This window comes from Protopterus annectens, chromosome 4.part1, assembly GCF_019279795.1.
Source record: "Protopterus annectens isolate FY-2018-M chromosome 4.part1, PAN1.0, whole genome shotgun sequence".
Lineage (NCBI taxonomy): Eukaryota > Metazoa > Chordata > Ceratodontiformes > Protopteridae > Protopterus > Protopterus annectens.
In genome coordinates, this window is record NC_056734.1 from 481,955,105 (window position 1) to 481,979,908 (window position 24,804).

General features: G+C 41.7%; 1 protein-coding gene across 1 annotated transcript in view; it reads right to left on the bottom strand.

Moving 5' to 3' along the window:
* Nucleotides 1-3,047: 3,047 nt before the first annotated feature.
* DYNLT2B (dynein light chain Tctex-type 2B) overlaps nt 3,048-24,804 on the bottom strand; it is a 602,204-nt gene continuing 580,447 nt past the window's right edge. The window contains exon 5 of the mRNA XM_044070295.1: nt 3,048-3,249. Within this exon, the coding sequence (XP_043926230.1) occupies nt 3,202-3,249 (48 nt within the window). The 3' untranslated portion in view covers nt 3,048-3,201. The remainder of the gene's footprint in view (nt 3,250-24,804) is intronic.

The window sequence follows — 24,804 nt, forward strand, 5'->3', positions numbered from 1 at the left end:
CACGGGAATTGGGGAAATATACATAATCACCGACATGTGCTGACATGGCATCCAGGAACTGGTGCAGTACTCTGGATGCTGATGCCTGTGATATCCCCAGCATATCACCAGTTGGTCTCTGGAAGGTACCTGTTGCTAGCATTCTTAGGCCAACACATACCTTGGTTTCCACCGGGATGGGTTCCCCTCTGTTGGTTGTGTGTGTGTAAGGCATGGCCTGCACAGCTAAACAATTTTCTGTAGGAGGTCTCTGTCCACTCTATAGCGCTCTACTATTTCCTGCTCATGTAAGCCCTGGTAGGTGACCCTGGGCCTGTACACTCTTCTCTGTCTCCTCACTGTGGGTTGTCTGGCAGCATTTGCATTGACACCACCCTCATCATGTTGCATATGTCACCTTATAACAGCTATGGCAGCCCCTAGCATTTTTTGTCTGAGTGAGGCTTTTTCAGTTTTCACTTCTAATAGCTTACTCCAGTGTTGCAGTGTCTCCTGAGAGAAACATACTGCACTGTTGTTTGCAGAGTTTTAAGTGCTGGGCTACTGTTCTGCCTGTGTAACTGCCTGCTTCTGAATGTTTTCACCTGTTACCTCTGCTAGTATTCCCTGGTAGCTTCCTACAATTTCTTCTGCTTCCTTTTTCCTTTCTGTTTCCTCAGGGGGGTGACGCGCAAACAAGTGCAAACACGCTCACAGCAGCTTACACACAAGCACACATGCTTAGACGGACTAAAACTTGCTTATTCGGGTTTAAACGCGCATGCACCAGCGCAAATGAGCTAACAGGCCTTTAAACAAGCTTCTACATGCTTACTCCAGCTGAAACGCATGCACTCGCACTTACACACGCGCACCCTATCTTACTCGGGCCTCCGAGCGCGCACACGCACAAATGCACAGCCAGCAAGAAACTTTGGTGTTATCCACAGTGTACACCTTCCATTTCTTGGTTTTCCCATGTCTACTTCTTGACGCACTTCTTTCCATGATGTGTGACTGACAGCTTTCACATGTCACTCTACTCCACTGAGCTGCATTTCTTTCATACATACCCCCCTGTGATCTCACCTATCTCTTACTCTGTTACTCCCCCTTATCCTACTCCTACACTCCAGGGATTGTGCTCATTTGCTATGTAAAAGTGCGATTCACTATCCTAACTCTCATTTACATAGGATTGCCTAGTAATGCTTAGTTACATGTCTTACACTGAGCTTCCCCCCTTAGCAACCCCTAGTCGGTGGCCATGTTGTTTTCAGCCTGCTATTCCCTTACATTGTAAATTCATGGTTTGCATAAAACCCACGTTTGTGGGTTTTAAATTTTTATTTTTCTGTTTTTTACAGCGCAGCCCATTTGCACGGCGCTGCGCTATGTTTAAACATCAAAAAACAAAAAAAAAATTTATTTTAATTTTCCATGGGGGTACGTTGCCAGTGGCCACATATTTGGCCATTGGCATGCTTCCTGGAACATATGCAACCTTTATTTGCAGCTGACAAGGCTCCATTGTGCTATTTGCAGAACGGTACTCAGTTGTCAACTGAATACATTTCTGCAGATAACACGGCTCTTACACGGACAGGTTTGTGCTTGCTGGATCGCAAAATTACCTCATTTGCATGCCTTTCGGCTGCAAGTGAGATAATTTGCATATCCAAGACCTGTCCGTGTAAGAACCGTTTTAGGAGCTCTCTTACTCGCCCCTATCGCACGTCAGACATGATGGCTGCATGGAGTCTTACACTACTCTTAGACTCAGTGCAAGCCATCGTGAATCCTGCCCTTATTCTTTTACTCTTTTCAGTCATGACTTGGGCATCATGGACAACAGTAGATGCACCACATATGGATAATTTCAGTGCAGCCAACTGATCAACATGTTTTTGGAAAGTGCAAGAAGACAGAAGTACTCCGAGAAAACCCACTCAGATATTTTAAGCATATGTAAGCTCCACACAGGCAGTAAATATAGTTTAGGCCTGAACCACAGACTGAGTATCTGTGAAGAAGAGAGCTTAAAGAAAACTCAACCCTATAACTAAAAAACATCTGTTTTTTTTCACTCTGTCTTTGTTTCCTAACCTATTTTAACACCTCAAAATAATTCTAAGCGCTTTATTTGTAATCTTAGACTATTTTCCACAATATGGCTACCAATGGGGCTTGATGATTCAATGTGATCTTGTTCTCCCTCAGCCCTTTCTCTTTCCCATAATGTTTTGTGCCTAAGAGGAATTGATTCTGCAAGGGTCTCTATGTGCAGTGGCAATTTTAACACATCTGCAGTAGTGTGGGGGAAGGGACTCTCAATTCCTCTTGAACTACAAAAGAAAACCCTGAACAAAGGCCTGCAATTTAGTTACTTTTCTGGCTGTAGCTGAATACCTTCCTAAGAATAGTGTAAAACAAGGTCTGAAACAAACATGAATGAGGCTGATTAGAAACAGAAAAGCAGCAGTCCTTTTATAGGAAGGTAAAGAAAATAAGTGTCTCACACAAATCCCATTATATGCCAATGGCAAAGGAATTCAAAGTTACTTCCTTATTTCTGGCATGAGTCATACAAAGCATTATGGGAAAGAGAAAGGAATGAGGGAGAACAAGATCACATTGATACATTAAGCCACATGGGTAGCCATGTTGTGGAAAACAGGCCATCATTACAAATAAAGCACTTAGAGGGATTTTGAGATGTTAAATAGGTCAGGAAACAAAGATAGAGTGAAAGCAACAATTTTTTTAGTTCTGGGGTAGAGTTTTCCTTTAAATGACTGACCCACTATGCTGCACAAATCTGATCAGTAACTATAAATTTCACCAGTGATGGAATTATACACTATGTGCTGTAAGTGTATTCTGATCCACATGTATAAAACACCTTTTATTGCAAAACTAACCCTCAGACCACAGCTGTTTTCTATAATTGTTTAGACTTTTCCATGACATTTTTAAAATACAGGCAAACAATAAATTTATCATGGCATATCTATGATGTTTTACATTAAAGAAACGTAGCTGAAGGTAATATAAAAAGGATAGCTGAATATGTGTAAATGCCTTTTAATATACTGATATTGTGCTTTTTCGACATGAGTATATAAGAGTACACATACACAATACTAACAAAAAAGTTAAAAAGGGAAAATATAACAAATGTGAAGATAAGCAGCTGGATCTTCATTTCTTTTTCCGGATATTTCAGTAGTAAAATGAACCAAAGGCAGCTGCTACACAGAAGAGGCTCTCCTGAAAATCAAAAGGAAAAATAATGAATCCAAAACATTTCAGTTTAAAATAGCTAAAACTATAAGTTCTGGCCTACTCATGCATAGCATTTCACTTAAATTAACAACGCACTTTACTTATGACCTGATCAACAAAATGGAAAAGTATGATTTTTAAACGGTAGCAAAAAAGGCTATACCACAACAGAGAAGGATTTAAGTCCTGCATGTGACACAGGCAATTTAGTGTAAGCAGTGTGCAGGATCACTTGAGGAGCCTGAGGGACAGGATAGTTATACAACTTATTTCTTTACTGGGACGAGGTCCCAAGTCTGATGATTTTCAGAGCTCAATGGCAAGAGCTGGGAGTGTAAACAAACCCTCTGAGCAAGTGTATACAATCATGGACACAGGGATGTTTGCCACTATGCAAGGACAGCCGCATGTGTGTGTGTGGCATAGCATCACTACAAACTGCATTCACATAGAGTACTTGTGAAGTAGGTACAATTTCTAACATACCTCTTGGCCCCCATTACAGTACTAAGTAACTTCCATGTGCATACATGGCTATAAAGATGATACAGGAGAAGGTCTGGAGATTGAAGTTGGCAACCTGAAATTAGATGGTCAGATTATGTGATCAGGTAATTTTACATGATAAAAACAAACCATCAAGAGCCAAAAAGCAAATCTGAAAACATTTTCTTTATCAAGTCTCTGCTGGTTTCTTGGTCATAAGTAATTGCTGCTTACATCTCATCTGCAGAATCTGGCCATTTGTTATGCACCAAAATTGGATTGCAGGAATCCCTTCATATGTTTTTGTGCTAACAGAAGTTTTTCAAACTTCAGATGCCAAACAGAACCAGTTATGCCAACAAATTCCATCCATCCATCATAAAACACCAACTTTCTCTTATTATCAAAGCTAATAACAATCCCACACTGCTCAAAATGTGTGATTTATCTTGCTCTGTGCCAACAATGTAGTGGTTTTTACATTGGCAAATGCAAAGAAGGTTGAGAGTTTAAATATATGAGCACAATCTTGATATTAAAAACAAAAACAATACCAGCATATTTGTAAAAATCCGATCGATTTGTTTCTTTTGGACTGGATATAGTTGTTAAAAATCTCAGGGGTGTTCCATGGGGAGATTTAACTGAAGCACTGGAAGTCTTGTGGCAAATAAGACTCAATCCACTTACGTGCCCTGGGCTGAATGAGCAAATATCCATAAGTAGTATTTTAAGACTTAATTCTTATGTGGTGTGAAACAATTTGAACAGAAAAAAAACAATTAATGTGTTTTAGTATTACAAATATAAATGAATTGTATTTGTTTTAGTGGGACAATGGAACATGTAGGTTTAGTAACTTTGTTACAATTTTTTGAAACAGGCTACAATGTATTTGATTGGCCAATGTTTTCATGTGACTTTTAGGAGGGTTATTTAAAATGTTTTTATGCTTTAAATGGTTGATTCTGATGAAATGTGAGTTACAAACAAACAAAAGTTCTTAATCTTTGTTTAAAATAAATAAAGTTTTATTATTTTGGCATGACCATTCATTTGACCAGTTTGGGATTGTTATTAGTTTTAGTTCAGTTCTTGGTTTTGTGTGAGTTTGTTCTATTACCATACTATAAATTTAATAACTTTTTGTAAATTGAGGGCTTTTTATAGGGAAGAAAGGTCTTGTAGTCTACTTCCATTTCCTACCCTTGCTTAGTAAACTCTGTGAATGGCAGCGACTGCACAAAGGGTCACTACAGGAGTCTGCTGTGACTTGCTAAGCATGAATGGATAGATACCTGTCAGAATCTAATAATCCTGTTCATTATTTTTCAGTTTTGCAATTCTGTTTTTACCCAGTACTTATCATGCTAATGGAAAGTAAAATCTCCTAAGACTGATTTAACATTGTACCACAGTTTAATGGGGAAAATATTAAAACTTTTAGTTATGTACTTACCATAACTTTAGATGTTTGGGATCCATCTCGCCTACATTCAATACTGATGGGCTCGGAGCCGATCCCTCGGCTCCGACTCGGCACGCTATGCTATAGAGCGAGGCCTCTTATTGGCTGAGCTATTTCTTATCCCAGGATGCACCACCACTAATCCCCCAGATCTTGTTTGTCCGCATTCATGCACACATGCACAACTTGTTTATATAACATTGTCAGATGTTTCAAGATGAAACAACAGGATTCGGACCTTCTGATATCCTCTGATCTCCAAGGAAGGGGGAAGGAGGGTGGGTTATTGGGAATGTAGGCGAGATGGATCCCAAACATCTAAAGTTATGGTAAGTACATAACTAAAAGATGTTATGTGATCCTATCTCGCCTACATTCAATACTGATGGGACAGCGTCCCTAGCACCTAAATCCTGGGTGGCTCATTGGAAAACACTCCTGAGCACTGTGGAACCAAATGAAGCTCGTCCTCTAGATGCCACATCCAATTTGTAGTGGGAAATGAAAGTGTGCGGGGAAGACCATGTAGCCGCAGCACAAATGTCACTAATGGCAAGCTTAGAATGAAATGCTATCGAAGTAGCCATAGCTCTTGTAGAATGAGCTTTGACAGAGGTGGTAAGCTCTTTATTAGAATAAGAATAAGCTTGAGTAATACAGTCCCTGATCCATTTGGCAATAGTGACCTTTGTGACGGCTTTGCCCAATTTATTGTCTGCAAAGGATACAAACAACTGATCTGTTTTCCTTGTTTGTTTGGTCCTATCTAAATAAAAACACAACTGCCTGTGGACATCTAGTGTGTGGAATATGAATTCCGCTCTGTTAGAATACTTCGGAAAAAAGACTGGGAGTTCTAATGACTGTTGTAGGCAGAAACTGGAACAAACTTTAGGGACAAAGGATAGATTTGGCCTGAGAGATACTCTGTCTTTGTGAAAAACCAAGTACGGAGGTTTTACAGACAAAGCTTGAAGCTCTGAAACCCTTCTGGCAGAAGTAATCGCCACCAGAAAGGCAGTTTTCCACGATAGAAAATTTAAATCACATGTCGCTGCCAGTTCGAAGGGGGAGGAAGTTAAGGCACGTAACACCACATCGAGATCCCATGGAGGAGCAGGATGAGAAATCGGTAGTCTTAAAAGTGCAGCACCTTTCAAGAAGGTCTTACACAATCTGTTGCTCATTAAAGGTGGGTTTATAGATTCGTGAAAATTGGAAATAGCTGCCAATTGAACCTTGATGGCAGAGACTGAAGAGCCTTGATTAAAGAGAGAAGTTAGAAATTTCAGTACTTCTGATACAGGAATGGTAATGGGGTCCAGACCCTGGAGTTGAGCCCAAATAGCAAATCTTTTCCATTTGCTAGAATACAATTTCTTTGTAGCAGACTTGTGGGCCGAAGATAAAATGTGTACAACTTCTGGATCCAAGGTATGACTCTTGACTATAGTCGGAAGAGGAGGAGCCAAGCTGTCAATTTTAAGGTGTGCAGGGACTGGTGGAATAGTCCCGACTGATGAACCAATAGGTCTGGGATCTGATCCAGGAACCATGGACCTTCCAGAGCATATTTCCAAAGATAGGGGAACCATACTTGACGAGGCCAGTAAGGAGCAACTAAGATCATTTTGCTTCTCAAGAGAGATGCCTTTTGGATCACCCTGGGAAGGAGAGGAACTGGGGGAAAGGCATAAAGCAAGCCGGTGGGCCATGGACGGGCCAGTGCATCCATAGGGCTCTTCCCCGGATCCGGGGTGAGGGAGAAGAACTTTTTGCACTTCGCATTCAGTGGAGTCGCGAAGAGGTCGCAACATGGAACTCCCCATTTGCTGAAAATCTGATTTGCAACTGTAATGTTCAGAGACCATTCGTGTGGAGAGAGGATAGTTCTGCTCAGTCTGTCGGCTATCACATTGGACTTGCCTGGGATATGAGTAGCCACTAGAAAGCGTTTGGTCGACACTGCCCATTCCCAAACTCTCATGGCCTCTCTGCAAAGGGGATAGGATCTGGTCCCTCCCTGTTTGTTCAGGTACCAGACCACTGACATATTGTCGGAGTGAATGGCAATTACGCCCTGAGGGAGGTAATCGTGAAGGGCTTGAAGGGACAGAAGCACCGCCCTCATCTCTAGGATGTTGATATGAAGTAGGGTCTCCTCTGGGTGCCATTTGCCTTGGACTGACCTGCCCAGGGAATGCCCCCCCACCCCATCTGGGAGGCGTCCGTGATCAAAGTGGCAACAGGAGGAGGTGGAACAAAGGGTCGTCCCTGATCCAGATTGGAGGGCACCAGCCACCAGCGAAGGTCCCGTTTGCAGGTTTCCGTGATCCATATGAGGTGACTGAGAGGGAGTTCCTAAAAGGACCACTGAGCTGAAAGAAGCCACTGTAGAATTCTCATGTGCAATCTTGCTAGGGGAACTAGAAGAACCAAGGCGGACATGGATCCCAATAGCTGCAGTACCATTCTGGCTGGGGCTTTGGATCTGGGAAGTAAGGCTCGAACTTGAGCCTGTATGGTTTGTATCCTGTCTGTTGGTAGATAGACCCGCATTCGGTTTGAGTCTATCTCTACTCCAATGAATCTTATGCGTTGAGATGGCAGCAACACAGACTTTGGCCAATTGAAAGTGATTCCAAGGGAATTGCCCAGAGATATCGTGGCTTGTAGGCTCCGCAATAGTAGATGCTTGGAGGTGGCAGTTAGGAGCCAGTCGTCTAGATACGGAAACACCTGGAATCCTAGACTTCTCAGGTGAGCAGTCACTACCACCAAACATTTGGTGAACACCCTGGGGGCTGTGGTGAGACCAAAGGGCAGCATGCGGAACTGAAAATGACTGCCTCCTAGGCTGAAGCGCAGATGTCTCCTGGATGCTTGATGTACCATGATATGGTAATAAGCATCCTTGAGATCTATGGAGCACATCCAAACACCTTTCTCCAGCAATGGGAGAATGGTTTGTAGGGTGACCATTGAACTTGGACTTTTGACTGAGCGATTTAGAATGCTGAGATCCAAAATGGGCCTCAAGTCCCGGTCTTTTGGCACCAAAAGAATCTTGAGTAAGTCCCTAATCCGATCTGGTCTGTGGGGACCGGTTGGATGACTCCTTTTTGCAGCAGCTTTGAAACTTCTGAGGCTGCAGTTTCCCGTTGACTGGGTGGCGGGTCCGGGATTTCTTTGGACTGAGGTGGAGAGTGAGAGAAAGGGATGGCGTAACCTCCGGCGATAATTCTAAGCACCCATCAGTCCTGAGTGATACCTTCCCAGGCTTTTAGGTGCCTCAAAAAACGACCCCCGACTGGCTCCGGAGCTGCACAGTCGGGCAATCCCTCAGGGACTGTGAAAGGCTGAAGAGCCACGAAAGGACTCGCAGTCTCCAGTATTGTGAGGGCCTCTGCTGCCTCTGGGACAGCGTCTTCCAGAAGAATTTCCCCCTCCCCTGCCTCTGGAAGGGGGATCGTCCTGATGTGAGGGGTAAGACTTCTGAGATCTATGGAACCACATTTTCCCTCCTCTTTTAGCCTTGGGGTAAGGCCGAAAGGGAGTGGAAAATCGTGCCCCTACGGCAGTCACAGTCTTACCTTCTTGCTCGCAGCGGGTCAGTGTGTCCTTTACCTTGGGTCCAAACAAGGAGGACCCATCAAAGGGGGCGTCGGCAAAGGAAGACTTAAAGGCCTCCGCAAAATGACACAGGCGGAGCCAGGCTTGTCTCCGTAGAGCAATGCCTGTACCGCCCTCTACTCGCCTTCGCGCATAAGAAATGAGCCTCATGGACGAGTTTGATATGGACGACGGCGTAGCCAGCTGAGAGCCAACCGGCTGGGCCAGCTCCTCAGGCAGGTTACCCAAAAGGGTATCGGAAAGTTCTTTAATCAGATCCCTCTAAAATCTGGTAAAGTGCATGAGATAGTTCAAGGACCTTAATGTAAAGGCCGCTGAACTTAGGGTGCACTTACCATACCAATCCATGCTCCTAGACTCCTTATTAGGAGGATGGACGGACGTCGAAGCCTCTGCTACATCTTGCTGGGTAGCAGATGCCACCACCAAAGCATCTTCAGCCACACCTTTCATCAGAAACTCTTTTTCCAGGGGTGCTGACAGGAACTTATTAGGACGAGCAGGCACCGGTTCCACAGAGTCTGGGTGTTCCCACGCCCTTCAACCGATCAAGTCCAAGAGCTCGTCGAAGGGTGGTGACACCCAGGAGGCGGAGGGCTGAGCCCTGAAGGCCTTAAGGAACACCGACTCATCAGCAGAAGGGGGTTTGGATTGCCAGCCGCCTCGTTGTTTAAGGGCTTCCAGAATGTCTGCAAAGGAGACATCATCTGAGGACGACTTAGGGGACCCCTCTGCATCATCGAGATCAGTGTCTGATGTAAGAGACTCATCAGGGGAGTCAACGTGCTTCCTCTTGCACGATCTTTTCCTGGGGGGTTCCTCCGAAGAAGCTTCAGAGGGACCTCCAGGAGGGGGGGAAACCCCAGTGGGGGTAACCTCAGGCCCCGGGGCTCCGCTGTCTAAGGACAGGGGGACTGTCAAAGACCCAGTCTCGGTATGCAGGGAAGGAGTTGGGGAGACCGTGGAGGTAGCCAAAGATGATTTGGCTAACGCACTCCTCATAGCCCTGAAGGCGGGGCCACCAGAATCCTGGGAAGGTCCCACCTCCGTGGCCACAACGGTAGACGGCACTCCCGCAGCCGATGCACCGAGAGGAAGGCTTGGGACTGAAAACATCAGTCCTGAAGCGTCCCCCCCAGGGCCGACAGAAGAAGTCCGTGTACCGAACTCTGACTCAAGAGTCGGAGTTGGAGTAAGGGTCGGGCCCGACCCTAAAACCTCCATCGGTTCCACCAGCACCGGCTCCAACGGTGCCGAGGCTGTTGGAGGAGGAACCATAGTAGCAGGGTGGACCATCAGCTCCGAAGCCGAATGGGCTGGAGCCAAAACTAACTTTTGAAACACCGGAGACTGGAAAAGTCTTAGGAGCACCCTGTCGATGTCCGAATCAGACATCTTGGAGGATCTAGATGACACCGATCGGGTCCTAATCGATTTCTCCATCGGCTCCATAGGACTAGGGGACCGGCTCCGAATGGATTCGATTACTATCGGTTCCGAGGGAGATCTCAAAACACATTCCCTCGGTGCCAATGAGGACTTCGGCGCCGAAGGGGAAGATTCTGAGCCTCCAAAATCAGTGGAGCCGATCAAGGTGACCCGCCTCTCGATGCCCCAGTCCTCGGCTCTGAAACCAGAGGGGTCGAGACTGGAGGCATCGAGGCAGACCGTTCTGCCCTCGGCTCCGAAGTCCGTGGAGCCGATGGAGAAGCCTGCCTAGGTTTTTTGGCAGTCGGTTCCGACAGACTGGTCGGAGCCGACGCTTTTTTCTTTTTCGTAGAAGAGGAAGAGGAAGATAAAGCCTCCTCGAAGGATGGCTTAATCAACCCTTTTAAAATTAATTTATTCTTCCTCTCCTGGAGGACTCTCGATGAAAAGGCGTGACACACGCTACATGACTCTTGTAGGTGCTTGGCGCCTAAACAATAAACGCACGAGGAGTGGTCGTCCGTTATGGACATTTTATAACCACACCTCGCGCACTTTTTAAACCCAGAGGGTCTATGCTCTTTAGACATGCTGACAAACCCTGAGATTAAAACACAGAAAACTAAGAAAGTTTTTAAGTTTAAGTTTTTTTTTTTTTTTTTTTTTTTTTAAACAAAAAACAATTCACCAGTAGCACACACACACACAGAAAAAAGAGGGTCAAGACCCTCTAACTTAAGCAGGTACTTGACACAAAAAAATGCTAGATAGCAACAGAAATAGGGGAAGGCCCCTCTAACTTAAACGGGAAACCTTCCCTTAACGAAAAAACACAATTTCCTCAACAGATTTTCTTAAACACACTCGTACCACAACAATAGCTGTTAAAACAGCTTTTGGGTTCAAATAAGCAAATTTCCTGACAGGAAAAGTCTGAATAAAACAGTACTTAGCCCAGCCAAGTTTGAGACCACGTCCTAGCTTGTAAGCGGCAAACGAGATCTGGGGGATTAGTGGTGGTGCATCCTGGGATAAGAAATAGCTCAGCCAATAAGAGGCCTCGCTCTATAGCATAGTGTGCTGAGTCGGAGCCGAGGGATCGGCTCTGAGCCCATCAGTATTGAATGTAGGCGAGATAGGATCACATAACATCTAGAGTTATCTGACAAAAAACGAAGTTATGTACTCACCATAATGTTCCATCTGTGTTTTCCATTTTCATTCTTCCTCAACAGTTAGGTTTGGATCTGGCCCTTGGATCTGACTTTGTCATTCTTTTAGCTTGTGACCACTAAAGAAACTCTCAAGCTCCTCCCTTTCCCATAATACACCAACCCCTAACATACCTCAAATCTTGTTTTCTGGTTATTAGAATATAAGAAACATTATAATATCCCTGGTAGAAAAAAAAAACATTATTTGGAGTGCAACATAAGGAACAGTGATGTTCTTAACTTCTTGTTCTTCCAGAAATCAATTGTTAAAAAGGTTGGGGTTGTTGGGAGGACAGTTGAGGAAGAATGAAAGTGGACAACACAGATGGAAAATTATTGAAAGTACATAACTTCTTTAACTGGTGTTGTCAATTTTTATTCATTCTGCAACAGGTAAGTACATAACGTCTTTACCTGATGTTGTCAATTTTCATTCATTCCTCGATAGTTGGGACAGAATCCCCAGTTAGCTAAAATCCTGGGTGAACTCGCTCTAAGGAAGGATATTCTTGATCACTGTTGAGCAAAAGGCTGCTCTTTCCCTCGGGACCAGATACAGTTTGTAATAAGTAATAAAGGTATGAGGACTGGCCCAAGTCAGAGCCACACACGTCATCCATGGAAGCCATAAATAAAAACACTAAAGACGTTGCCCTGGACCTAGCTGAATGGGCTCTTCAAGGTTTTGGTAAGCACAGACCCAACTTGTAGACAAAAGACATAGAATCCTTCAGCCATCTGGCTAAAGTTACCTTTGCAACTGATTTACTCAATTTAGAATCTGCAAAGGAAACAAATAATTGATCCAGCTTTCTAATTTATTTGTTCTGTATCAGTAAAGATATAATTGTCTATGGACGTCCATTAATCACCTTTGCAAATTTAGGAAAGAAAACTCGCAGATTAATGGACTGGTTGATGTTAAATTCGGAAACCACCTTAGGAAGGAAAGAAGGACTGGTTCGTAATGTTACTCTATCCCTGTGAAAAATAAAGTAGGGAGGTTTAGAATTAGGTGCTTGAAGTTCTGAAATCCTTCTAGCAAAGGTGATAGCTACTAAAAAGATAACGTTTCTGACCTGTTAGACTATATCACATTTTGCTGCTGGTTCAAAAGAGGAATGAATTAAGGCCTGCAGTACCAAATTTACATCCCATGGAGGAGTTAGATCTTTATATGAGCTCTCAAAAGAAGGGTACCTCTCAAAAGAAGGGTACCTCTCAAGAACGCCTTACAAAGTTTAGATGAAGCCAGGATAGAGTTCTCAAATCTAATGTGAAAATTAATCATGGCTGCTAATTGAACTCTAATGGTTGAAGAACTAGCTCCTTTTATTTATTGGACATTTGTTTTCTGGAATAGGGGAGAAAAGTTCCAAAAACAGATAATTATTAACAGAAGTCTTGGACATGGTATAATAATAAAATATACATGAACTGGTTAAAGTAAAAAACAAGTGTAGATGGATTATTTACATAACACTAAGTATTAGTATAGCAACAGACATTTTTTGAGGGATAGAAAACAGGAAAATAATACAAACTTATAACATCAAGAGGAATACTACTGTAAGATGTAATAAGAAAAATGTTGGGAGTAGAAGGGAGACAGGAAAAGGAAGTTAGTGTAACAGGGAGAGAAAAAGAGTAAGATAATACAGATTACTGATAACAAGAAAGGAACAGTAAACAAGGTATAATAAGAAAAATGGGAGAAGAAGGGAGAAAGAGAATGTAGTTGAGAAAGGGAAGTCAGGTAAAAGGAAATCATATTAAGTGGGAGTAGAGCAGGAACAGATCCATGATTTGCTTTGAAATTCTTTTAAGGCATATTTAAATGAAGGAAAGTTGTAATTTGCTCTGATATCTGTGGGCAGATTGTTCCAGGCTTTGGCACTGGAGTAAAAATAAAGGGATTTACTGGCATTTTTCTTTGGCTTGTACACTGATAGATGTTGTTTGTCTTTTGATCTTAGAGGTCTGGTGGGAAGATGGCTAGAGAGAACAGAGGTTACAGCAGATCAGGCAGTAGGGTTTTCAGATAACATTGTGGGCAGTTAAGAGTTGTAAGAAGTTAAGGTGTTGTGGTAAACTCGAGCCATTGTAGTGCCTGAAGTGAAATGCAATGATGAGTAGAGTACGTAGAGTTTGTGGCGAATTTTACTGTTTTATTACAGTAGGCTTCAAATTTTGGTAAGAGGGAGGTTTGGAGATTGGTAAGGATATTAACACCATACAACAGGGAAAGTAAGAAGTAGGGTGTTTGCAAGTATGATTCTAGTAGACTGATTAAGAAAGTGTGAATTGCTGTACAGAACCTAGTTTCTGGTGTATGTTTCTTTTATGTTAGTTTGGATATGTAGGTCAAATTTCAGGTCTTCATTGAGGATTACACCTAGCAGCTTGGTGTGTGGAACAACTTCAATTAGAGTATTATTTGTGGAATACATTTTAAAATTTGAGTTATTTACTGTTTGGCCTTTAGGAAAAATGCAAAAGTTTTGTTTTATTGGGGTTCAATAATAGTTGGGAGTTGTATAGCCAGAGTTCAATGGGTGAAAAGGCTTCTTGGGTAACTTGTTGCAGGTACAGTATGTTATTTGATGAGCACATAATGGTCAAGTCATCTGCATATTGGATTAGAGTGGCTTGGCAGAAAGTAAGTGCCGCTTGTTTATGAAGTTAAGCAGGGGCCCATAGATGGAGCCGTGCGGTACCCCAGTGATGTTTGGATGGAAGGAAGAAAGGCAGCCTTGCCACTTTACTGACGGTCTGTCAGACAAATAGCTTTTAAACCATGCCAGGGAGGGGGATGTGAGGCCTATTGAGGAAAGTTAATACAGGAGCTTAGTTTTAGAAACTGTATTAAATGCTTTAGAGAGATCTAGAAACAGTGCAGATACAAGATGATCACAGTCTCTAGCGTAGTTTATGGTGTCCATGAAAATAACAGACCATTTGAAGTGCTATGGTTTGGTCTGAAACCATGCTGGGTTGGGGACATTAGTCTGTTGTGGATAAGATAATTAATGAATTGTGTAGAATTCTAGACAGAGGTGATAAGATAGCAATGGGACGATACGTAGATATGAGGAATTACCCACTTTATGTAGTGGGATAATGAAGGATTTCTTCCAAATGACTGGGGCATGTGATTCTGTTTTTGACCTGTTTCTGAGAATACTGACTAGGTAGGCTATAAACTTGGCAGCAAGCTTGAGGTATTGAACAGAAAGATTGTCTGCTGAATTAGAACTTGGTTTGAGTTTAAGAAGTTTTTTATAAGGTTGGCACAGACTGGGTGAAATGAAAAGGTATGAATAGAAGTAGTGGGGCAATGAGTAACATTAGTATTGGTTGTACTTGGCTGAGAAGTGTTACAGGAGTTGGACTGATTTACTGAGGGTGACTGGTGTGTAGTGTTTGACAGTAGGTTGGAAATACTATCAATGAAGTGACAGCTAAAGTAGGTGGCAACTTCAAAAGGAGATTTACCTGGGAGAGGACTAGGATTTTGTTCAATGCCTGCTTTAAGAAGTGAATTGATTGATGCCCAGAATATTCTTGGATTATGAGAGTTATTAGATTGCTGATAGGTATAGTATTGCTTTTTGTTTGAAATGGTGAGCTGTTTAACTTTGTTTCAGAGTTGTTTATAGTAATGTAGATTGTTTTGGGTTTTCGTTTTTAACCACTCTTTCCATGCTTTATTTCTTTTGGATATTTGTTGCTTGGTGGCACCTGACAGCCACTGGGCAGGAATACTTTTGATTATTTTTGTCCTAGTAGGAGTTAGGCTGCTTAGAATGTAATATTAAAGTAATTTACAGCTTCATGAAGAGGAAGCGTTTTTAGCATAGTCCAGTTAGTAGATTTTAGTATGAGTAGAAAGGACTCTGGATTAAATTTTGTTAGGTTTTGGATTAATTTATAAAAATGATTTTTAGGAGAATATTTAGACATACTGATGGTGAAAGTAGATAGGTGCTCACTTGTGTGTTGGGGAGGATGCCTGTTTGTGTGAACTTATTAGGGTCAGAAACTTCTTCACTGAAAATTGTTGTCAAAAATTCCAGGACACTTTGTACAGGGGCTGAAAAGAAATCAAAATGTTTCTGATGCACCTAAAAAAAAAACCTCTTCCATTTACTTCTGTAAAGTTTTCTTGTAGAAGCTTTATGGTAAGATTAAAAGTATATGACAGACAGGGTATGACATAGGTTGTCTGGTTATGAACAGAAGTGGAGAAACCATACTGTCAGCTTTATGTTTGAGATATCCAGGTGAATCTTGCCTGTTGGGTGAGACAGGAGGTCTGGAATTGGATCTAGAATCCAAGGTGGGTAAAGTAGATGAGGCCATAAAAGGGGAACCAAATCTGTTGAGGCCAGTAAGGTGCAACGAGGATGAACTTGCACTTCAACCAGAAAGCTTTTTGCAGAAATTTGGGGTCAATGGAGTTGGAGGATATGCATAGAGGAGACCAGAGGGCCAATCATGTAGTAGACCATCCCTCTGTATAAATCAGGAAAAGAGCTTACCAACTGTGGTAAGATTACACTAAAATGTGTAAAAAAAAGGAGGAATTAGTGATAGGAAATAATAAGAAATTTAAGATTTTAAAGGGAAAAAAGAAAGGAATGAACTTATTTTATTTATTTATTTTACATTTGTTGACTAGGTTAGTCTGACTGAGCTGATTGGCCCATTTTCAGCAGAGACCCAGGGAGAAAAGCTCAACAGTGAAGTACAATATTTATTTTTTCCAGAAAAAATTAATAAAAAGCAATCATTATTATTGAATACAATACATGCATAGAATGCAAAGTATTGTTAAACCCTAGTAGTTGATGAAAAGGTAATAACCAGAGTAAAGCAAAGTACCAATAGAGGAACAAAATACATATGTGATAAACAGCAGTGTTACAAAAATTGTCAACTTGGCCTGTAGGTTGGTAGAGGAGAAAACGGGGAAGAAGATTTGAGAGGAATAGTGATTCCTTATGGAGGTTGAACGTGTAAGAAACATTTGTAGTTTAGAATAATTGCTCAGGGACAGGGGGCTAATGAGATTATGCAGGAAGAGTGTGCGTGTGTGAGAGGGGAGATGGTGATAGGAGTCTTAGTTGCCATGGGAAGTAGTTTAAGGAGGATGAGTGCAGTAGCAGGACCAGTGAGTTTGTAGGTATTTTCTGGTAGATATTTTGAAGTGTTTAGGGTGTTTGAGGGATCTAATTTCTAGGGGGAGTTTGTTTCAAAATATGTCAGGGTTGTAGTTGTAGAAGTTGCAGCCAGTTTTGGTCTTGGGTTTATATATTTGTAGCAAGTCTTGGTCAGAGTTGTGTAAAGACCTTGTTGGGGAGTATTTACAGATAATAGGAGTGAGGCTAGGACAGAAAGAGTCCTGGAATAGAATTGAGCGAATTACCTGTAGTTGAGGAGTAAGGGTTTTACTTAACATGGTGAGTTATCAGACGCTCGGATCTGACTTTTTCCCACTCTACTCAAATGCTCAAGAGCTTAGAGTGACCACATCAAAATGTGAGATTGGCAAACGAGATCTGAGGTAGGTTGGGGGCTGGTGCATTATGGGTAGGGGAGGAACTCAAGAGCTTTTTAGTAGCCATGAGCTAAAATAACAGCAGAGTCATTTTCGAGGGTCAGATAACTCACCATGTTAAGTAAAACCCTTAATTCACATGGCCAAAAATATATGTGTGCTGGAAAAATGAATTGGGAGAGTGTTGCAGATTGAAACTAAGAATGATTTTTGGCTATCTAATTTTATGAATGTAACCATTTCATATTAATTAGCACATGATGCCTCAACTAAGCAAAAGACCTTGTATGACATTTATATTCACTTTCTGCATTATAGAAGATGGATTATAAAAAGAGATCCACAAGTGTTGGCAAAAGAAAAACCCATATGCTGGTTTACATTATATTACTCGTACATGAAAAAGACAAAGCAAACAAACAAACAAAAAAAAGACAGTGAAAATTAATTAATACTGAATATTAAATGTTCCTTGCACACTAAGAATTCTTTTTTAATATGCTATGTCACCATGATAAAGGAAACCAGGTAATGTTAGCATTTGCAATTATTTCCATTCTAGTTTGGACAGATCTATTTTACAGACTGAATGCTATTTTGGTCTTCGTTTAATTAAGTTACATCACTGGTGTAAAACATTTTCCTGGACATTTTGGCTCACATGCTGACCTAATATAGTGTGGACGACAATCTGCAGTGTCTGGCTTTGGTTTCTTAAATCAGCTTGAATTTTCTGAAAGTAAACTGTTTTTGTTGTTTAGCTGAGACAGCATTTTTGAAAGTAGAGTCCATAGCATTTATAATCTACCTCGGTGGGAACTTGGCTGTATTGTAAACATTCTTGGATCTATTTTTTCTGGTTTGTACAGGTCTGTTTTGCAGACTGAATGCTATTCTGGTCTTTGTTTAACTAAGTCTATATATCACTTATCCCAAACATTTTCCTGGAATTTTGGCGAACATGCTGACCAGATATACTGTGGGTGACAAACTGTAGTTTCTGATTTGTCTGGCTTCTTACATCAGACTGAATTTTTTTCCCCCAACACTCCCACCATTTTTGCTGCTGTTGTTTTAAAAGCCAATGTCTCTGACTTTCACCCTTACGGGAACTTGTCTCAAAAAAATCCTTCCCCCGCTTTGATTGCTATTGTCAGTTGTGTAAAGCTGATTAAGTACTTTTCCCACCCATTGTTTTACATAGCACCATCATACGAAGAACCCACTCAGCAAGCAAGTATTGCTCTTGAGCTAACTCCCTTTACTACAAATTGTAATTTTTCTCAGAGCTTAGTATCCTTGTTGCACTCTAAGTGGGTCCTGAATAAATCCTGTGCCATCCTTGCAGTTAAAACTGCTATATCTGCCAATTGTTTGCACTTTAAATCTTTTTCAAGAACCCCCGGTATTGTATCGTTTGCTGACTGCTAACAAATGCACATTTGAGAAGCTTTACTGGAAGTGTTAGTGTGTTAAGTTGCTACTTTGTATTTCTGTTGGTACTCTGTTATATTCCTGCAGTTCTGGCCTTCCTAAAGGAATTCTGCAAAGTTTACTTTGTTTGAAGTGCCTGTAGAATACTGGCATGTTTGAGAGGCTCTTGGCAGACTCCACACAGAGATCACCAACACTTTGTCCTGCTGCCTGTGCCCCTGAATTGATTTCCTTGCATCATGTCATCCAGGTACAAACTAAGTACTTGTATTTACAAATCACATATGAAGAAACTATTTTAGCAGTTGACTACTGATTTCTTGTTTTATTTGTGCATTTATCGGTATTTAAGACTGAAATTGCAGCATTTCCTTAAACTGTCTTGCCACTATTCTGACTGACTTGAAATCACCTTGTTCAGTTTGTTTGTTACACTTGTTTTGTGGTAGCATACACTCTCAAGCAATCTTTTTTGTGCTTTTACATTAAGATGACGAGGATATTTCATCTAGTGGCAGCCTGATTTGTCGGAGTTGGAAAACACAGAAGTTAACTTATAAAACTAGTACTAGGGATGGTAACCTGCAGTTTAGTGATGTATTGCACAAAGTTAAGTTCACAGCAGCTAACTTGCACGTCAGATAGCATTAATACCATATACTAGCACTATCTAACACCATACTTTAGCACTATTCAACTCTAGTCCCTAACTCAGTAAAACCCAGTCCTCAAATCCTAACAGCCCACCCTAATACAGATGAGGAAAACATAGACATGAAATTTCCAAATGTGTCTGTAGGCATCTTGGTAGATATGGGCATCCTAAAACAATGTAGCAGTCGTCTCATCCTCAATGACAACATTTTAATCCTTAATAAAACCAACATAGTATGTGAGAGATGTATAAACACAATTTCTTTGGAGGCAAAAATCTCACATACAAACAAGGTTGTCAAGACCACACAAACTAAATCCACTACACAGCGTCCACACACATTGACCATCATTACTGTGGCACTAAAAAGCAATCTACTTATATCTCAAAAGACCTCCTAAGCCTGCAAACAACAATGCCTATCCTCAGCAATCTCTAAAGCATTCACCAAAAGTAATACCAAACAACGTACAATAAGCCTACACCCAATGAACCCCCCAAAAACAAAGCCCATAAGGCAAACAAACAATTTATCCAGAGCTCTTGTCATAGGGGAACCCATTGTACAACACACAGATGCCCCACTTACCAGAATGGGCAAGGAGAAGATTACAGTTAGTTGCTCATCTGGTGTCAGGATCCGTCAAGTTACACAGACACTGAAGTCCTTGCACCACAGGTACCAGTATAACTCCATTATATTCCATGGAGGTGTAAATGACCTGAGACATACCACTATGGATTATAAGAAAAGAGACATTAGAGACCTTTCTGCATATGTCTCTCAGACTGGTATGTGCCTTGCATTATACAGCATTCTACCTTCAACACAGATGATGATGCTACAGTAAGAACAAAAATGATTGATTTTAACAGTTGGCTTAGTTTCTGATGTCAATCCAGGGTGCCTCCAATATCTGTCTGCATGGTCAATAGACTACGTTACTTTGCCAAAGATGGCCTGCACCTGTCCCCCTGGGCTTCTGGATTTTGGCAAAAAATGTATCCACCCGCTTAGGGCCTTTTTTAGGCAATGCCAAAATGAAAAACCTACTGCCAGCACAAATACAACCCAAAGGAAGTTAAAGATGTTATTGCTCAATGCTAGGAGCCTTAACAAGAAACTCCATACTTATAGGTTCATAGATTAGTACTAAGCTAACTGCCCTTGCGAGCCACTTTAAGCCCAGCCAATTATCCCTTGTGAGACTCAAACCCTGCACCTTATGTTTGTAAGGCAAACATCTTAACCATTAAGCCACCCTCCCAACCCTGAATCAAGCTTTTTTCCAGTGGTGAGAACCAAACCTTGGACCTTGCAAACTTGAGGCAAACACCTTAACCACTGCACCACTTGGCCTTTTCTAAACCCAAACCCTGAACTGTGGTAGGAACAGAAGCCACCACCTGCTGATCTTTCACTACCAAAGGCAATAGTTTTACCTATTGAGCTAACACTGCACCTCTACTAGCTTTCCTCACTTTGGAGAATATAGACATCTGTGCCATTACTGAGAAAGTTTAAAACCACAAAAAGTACTCTGGCAGTGCAAGGCTACAGTGCCTTCCACACATTCAGACCATCAGCTGTATAAACAGGGACTAAAGGTGTCTGTCTACATTAGTAACAAGTATAGCATAAGGCTGGCTAAACAGGATGATACCCTGGAGTTCATCCACATGCAAATCACCTTAGATTTCCTCACCATATCATAAGAAGCTATAGTTCACTACCTGTCTCAGGAATTCCACAGCTCTTAGCTAGACCTACTGGAGGCACTTTCCATCCAACCAAACTCTATTCATGTGAGACTTCAACTACCCCTCCATAGACTGGGAAACACACTACCACCAACTTGCAGGCACACCATTTCCTGAATTTTATTAATACAAATGCCTTTGATCAGATAGTATGCACTTCACAAGAGGTTCAAACATACTGGATCTTGTTCTCTCCAATATGGGAAAGCATTGCCCCCCTCACCTGGTGAGGTCAGATCACAAAGCTGCCTCAGTCAAAATAAAAATCAATTGGAAAACCCATTATAGTTGGAAACTATTCTAAAGCAAACTACATCCTATTAACTGACAGTTTCAATTCAATGCCCAGTCTAACCCAGAGTTCAAAGCAGCCTATGCAGAATTATTCACAGAAACACTGTACAAACACGTAAATGGCTGTATAGAGGCTGCTGTACATTCCAGAAGTAAGCCCAAAACAAACTCCAAAAACAAACCACACTGGTGGAATCCTATTCTTAACAGGGTATATAACAAAAACTTAGAGAATAAGGACTGAGATGAGCAGGTGCCAAGTTGCTGCTAGTTCACTGAAGCAATTGTTCGAAGAGGCTCCAAAAATACTTTATCGAGAGATTACAAGAGTTTTATTATACGAGTTATCAGCAAAGCAGATGAGTGTCATTTACAGTATTAGATTCAAGCAATCTGATTTAATGCAACCATAGAATTCATCGCTCGAGTTGGTTCTGTCAAACTAAAATCTTTGTGAAACAGTTGGTGTGCAATACTAAAAAATCTGTTGGTTAGTATGGTGGGTATGCTATTAATTTGTCCAGTCATATGGACCCCATAGTTTACATCTAGTTGGATTAGAGAGACAGACCAAACCCAATGGGAGAATGTGTGGGACTCTGTCAATAGGAAGCCAAGAAGGGATGTAAGTACAGTGTTTTTTTATTGGACACAGGGACGAGAACATCAGCCTATGGGGAGCATGTGTAAAGGCTGGCGCGGGAGTTCTATTATAATTTAGTCTAGCATGGGGGCCAATGGGAGCTCAGGCCATTAAAGGCAGGAACCAAGTAGTAGATTACTGGAAGTGGTATAACCGTCACATGGTACTTTTTAATTGGATAAGCATGCATCGACCAGGGCCTGTAGGGGTGTAATAGGTGGCCATGGGAGTGGTATAGCTCCAGGGCCAATGGGTCCTTGGAATAACAAAGGCAGGAAGAGAAAAAGTGGATAACTGGAAGAAGATAAAAAAATTGGGTGTGAAAAAAAAGGGCCAAATGGGTAAGTGCTAAAGACTGGCTGGCAGTCGGAAATTGGTTCATCCTGGCCATGGGGAGTACATTAAGCTGATCAGCATGTAAAATATGTCAAAAACAGATTGGGGAGGGGATATATTTCTAGCGGGGAAGTGGTTAGCTGACCAGGCAGTATGGAAAACTGGTATGGAACAAAAAAAAAACACTTTCTGAATATTAAATACAATCCAGTACCAAGAAAAAAACATTGCAAGATAGATGTAGAAAATGCAGTAAGGAATCAGACATTCCATGCCCAAATAATAATCAAGAGTGTGCTAGTCATTTGAAAAACTCAAAACTAAAGTCATGCAAAAGAATCTGATAACTGACCTACATAGCCAAAAAAAATGGTATGACCCGTTATGGACTTGCAAACCTAAATGTAGTAAAATGAAGTGAATCGAAGTAAATAAGTATTCAACTACTGAACCAGAACTATAACTTGAGCAGAGCATGAGACCTGATGGAGAAGGGCAATGATCCTTGAATAAACTAAAAAGCAGTTTGTATTGTGCTGTAGTACACAAGAGTGTCCTGTGTGTTGGACAGGCAACTGGAGCATTGTGGAATTGATTCATGAAACTATTTATGCATGTGTTGACAGGGAGTTATTGTAATATTTAAATAGTAAACGCATGCCATGAATAGCCCTCAAGTATAACAAAAGGAAAAAAGCCATGACCAAAGCCAGAAAGAATAACTCTCATAATGACAACAGCTCACTAACAAAACAAAATAGGAAACTAAGAGGACTAATTAAATCCAACAAGGCCAATTATGAGGTCAAGATAGCTTCTTAGGCTAAAGACAACCACAACTATGTCCAAAATCTCAACGGTAACGTGCAACAGTGTGCAGAACTGGTTGTCAATGGTACCACCTTCACTTAGCAGAGTAAAATAACCAATCTGCTGGCCAACAAATTCAACTCAAACGTTAACCCCCTCCTTCCCTTGTGAACTCCCTGCCAGCATGACCATCCAACTATCAGCAGGGAGCAGGTCATAAGGCTAAAAACTAAGGCTAAAAACAGGCTTAGCGGGGTTCAACAATATCCCAGGTTGCCTCCTAAAAAGCCTGAAACATGATTGATTAGGACTAGTTGAGTCACTTTTCCAACTACATCCTCAAAACAGGCTATGTACCAAGCAAGTGGAGGATGGCAATGGTTATCCCCTTTCACAAAGTGGATCATTTACAGACCCAAGAAACTAAAGACCCATTAGATTGATTAGTCTGGCATGCAAAGCCATGGAACAAATTATCATGGAAATTATCAATAAAGACAGTGCAGACCTAAACCCAATGGACTTATTCCAGTTTGATTTTGTCAAAGGAAGATCATACCTACTTAACCTGGTTGACTTCTTTCAGTAGGTAACCAAAGCAATGCATGAAGGGAACAAGGTGCATTCTGCCTACCTAGACCTGGCTAAGGAATTCAACAAAATACCCCACTCAGGTTTTATGGACAAACTCACCAAACTAGGCATAAATCCCTATACTACTATATGGATTGCCAGCTAGCTCACAGACAGAACCCAAGATCTTAGTCAGGATTGTAAGACCACCTCACCAAGAGACAGGCCACCAGTGGAGTACCCCAGGGCTCTGTGTTGGGCCCACTCCTGTTTGGCATCTACTTTTAGGAGATCAAGGCTCATGCCAAGGGGCTCTGGCTCACCAAGTTGGCAGAGGACTGCAAATTGGGAGTCATTATAAAATCCCCCCATGACACTAACATCCTGCAAGAGGGTCTAACAGACAAATAACTGGAGCTAAAAGCACAGATTAAAATTCAATGCAAAGATGTACATTGTAGTGCCTTATGGGAAAATGCCTACACAGGCAAATTACTCCATTGATAAGACACCTCCATAGCTTGGGTTAGGCACCCACAAAACCTGTGACTGAGGGGCTCCCCAAAGTATCACTGTAGGTCAAGGCAGCCACTGGACTCAGCAGGCAGGTTTCACCCAGGCCAGTGTCATGGCTCATATCATGGTTTGCTTTTTTTTTTTTTTGTACTTCCTCCTGACTCAGAAGGTGATGTCCGCAGGACCAGATTTGTTCCAGCCTGGAAAGCTTTTTTTTTTTTTTTTTTTAAGAAAGGACCCTGTTTGGTCCAAATGAGCTTGCAGCACTTCCACATCCGCATGCAACAAACATTTTACTAGTGTTTTTGCTAGTTTTGCTGAGGAGAGGATACCTATTTTTTTGAGACTGACTGGAGTTCATAGATTGGACAAGACAAGCGAAGGGAAGACTTTCAGAAAGAGTTTTCAACTGTCCTTTTAAGGGCAAAGAAATTATCTAAAAGGGTCTAAAACTGACCTTTTCAGGACAACTGAAAGCTCTTGGGTCCGGGAAATGGGTCAGTCTGTTTGCCATCATGGTGAGCAGCCAGTTGAAGAACTGAAGTAAGTTATAAGAGGTCCAAAAAAAGTAGTTATGTCGTGACTTGTGCCATCTGTGTTGTTCATCTTCTTTCATTCATCACTGATGGGTTTGGTTCCGAGCCCTTGGAACTGAGTTGGCCTTTTTACCAAGCTCGCACCAGCCAAAAAACTCTCGAGCTAAGTTTCTACCCAGAATGCCTTTCTCCC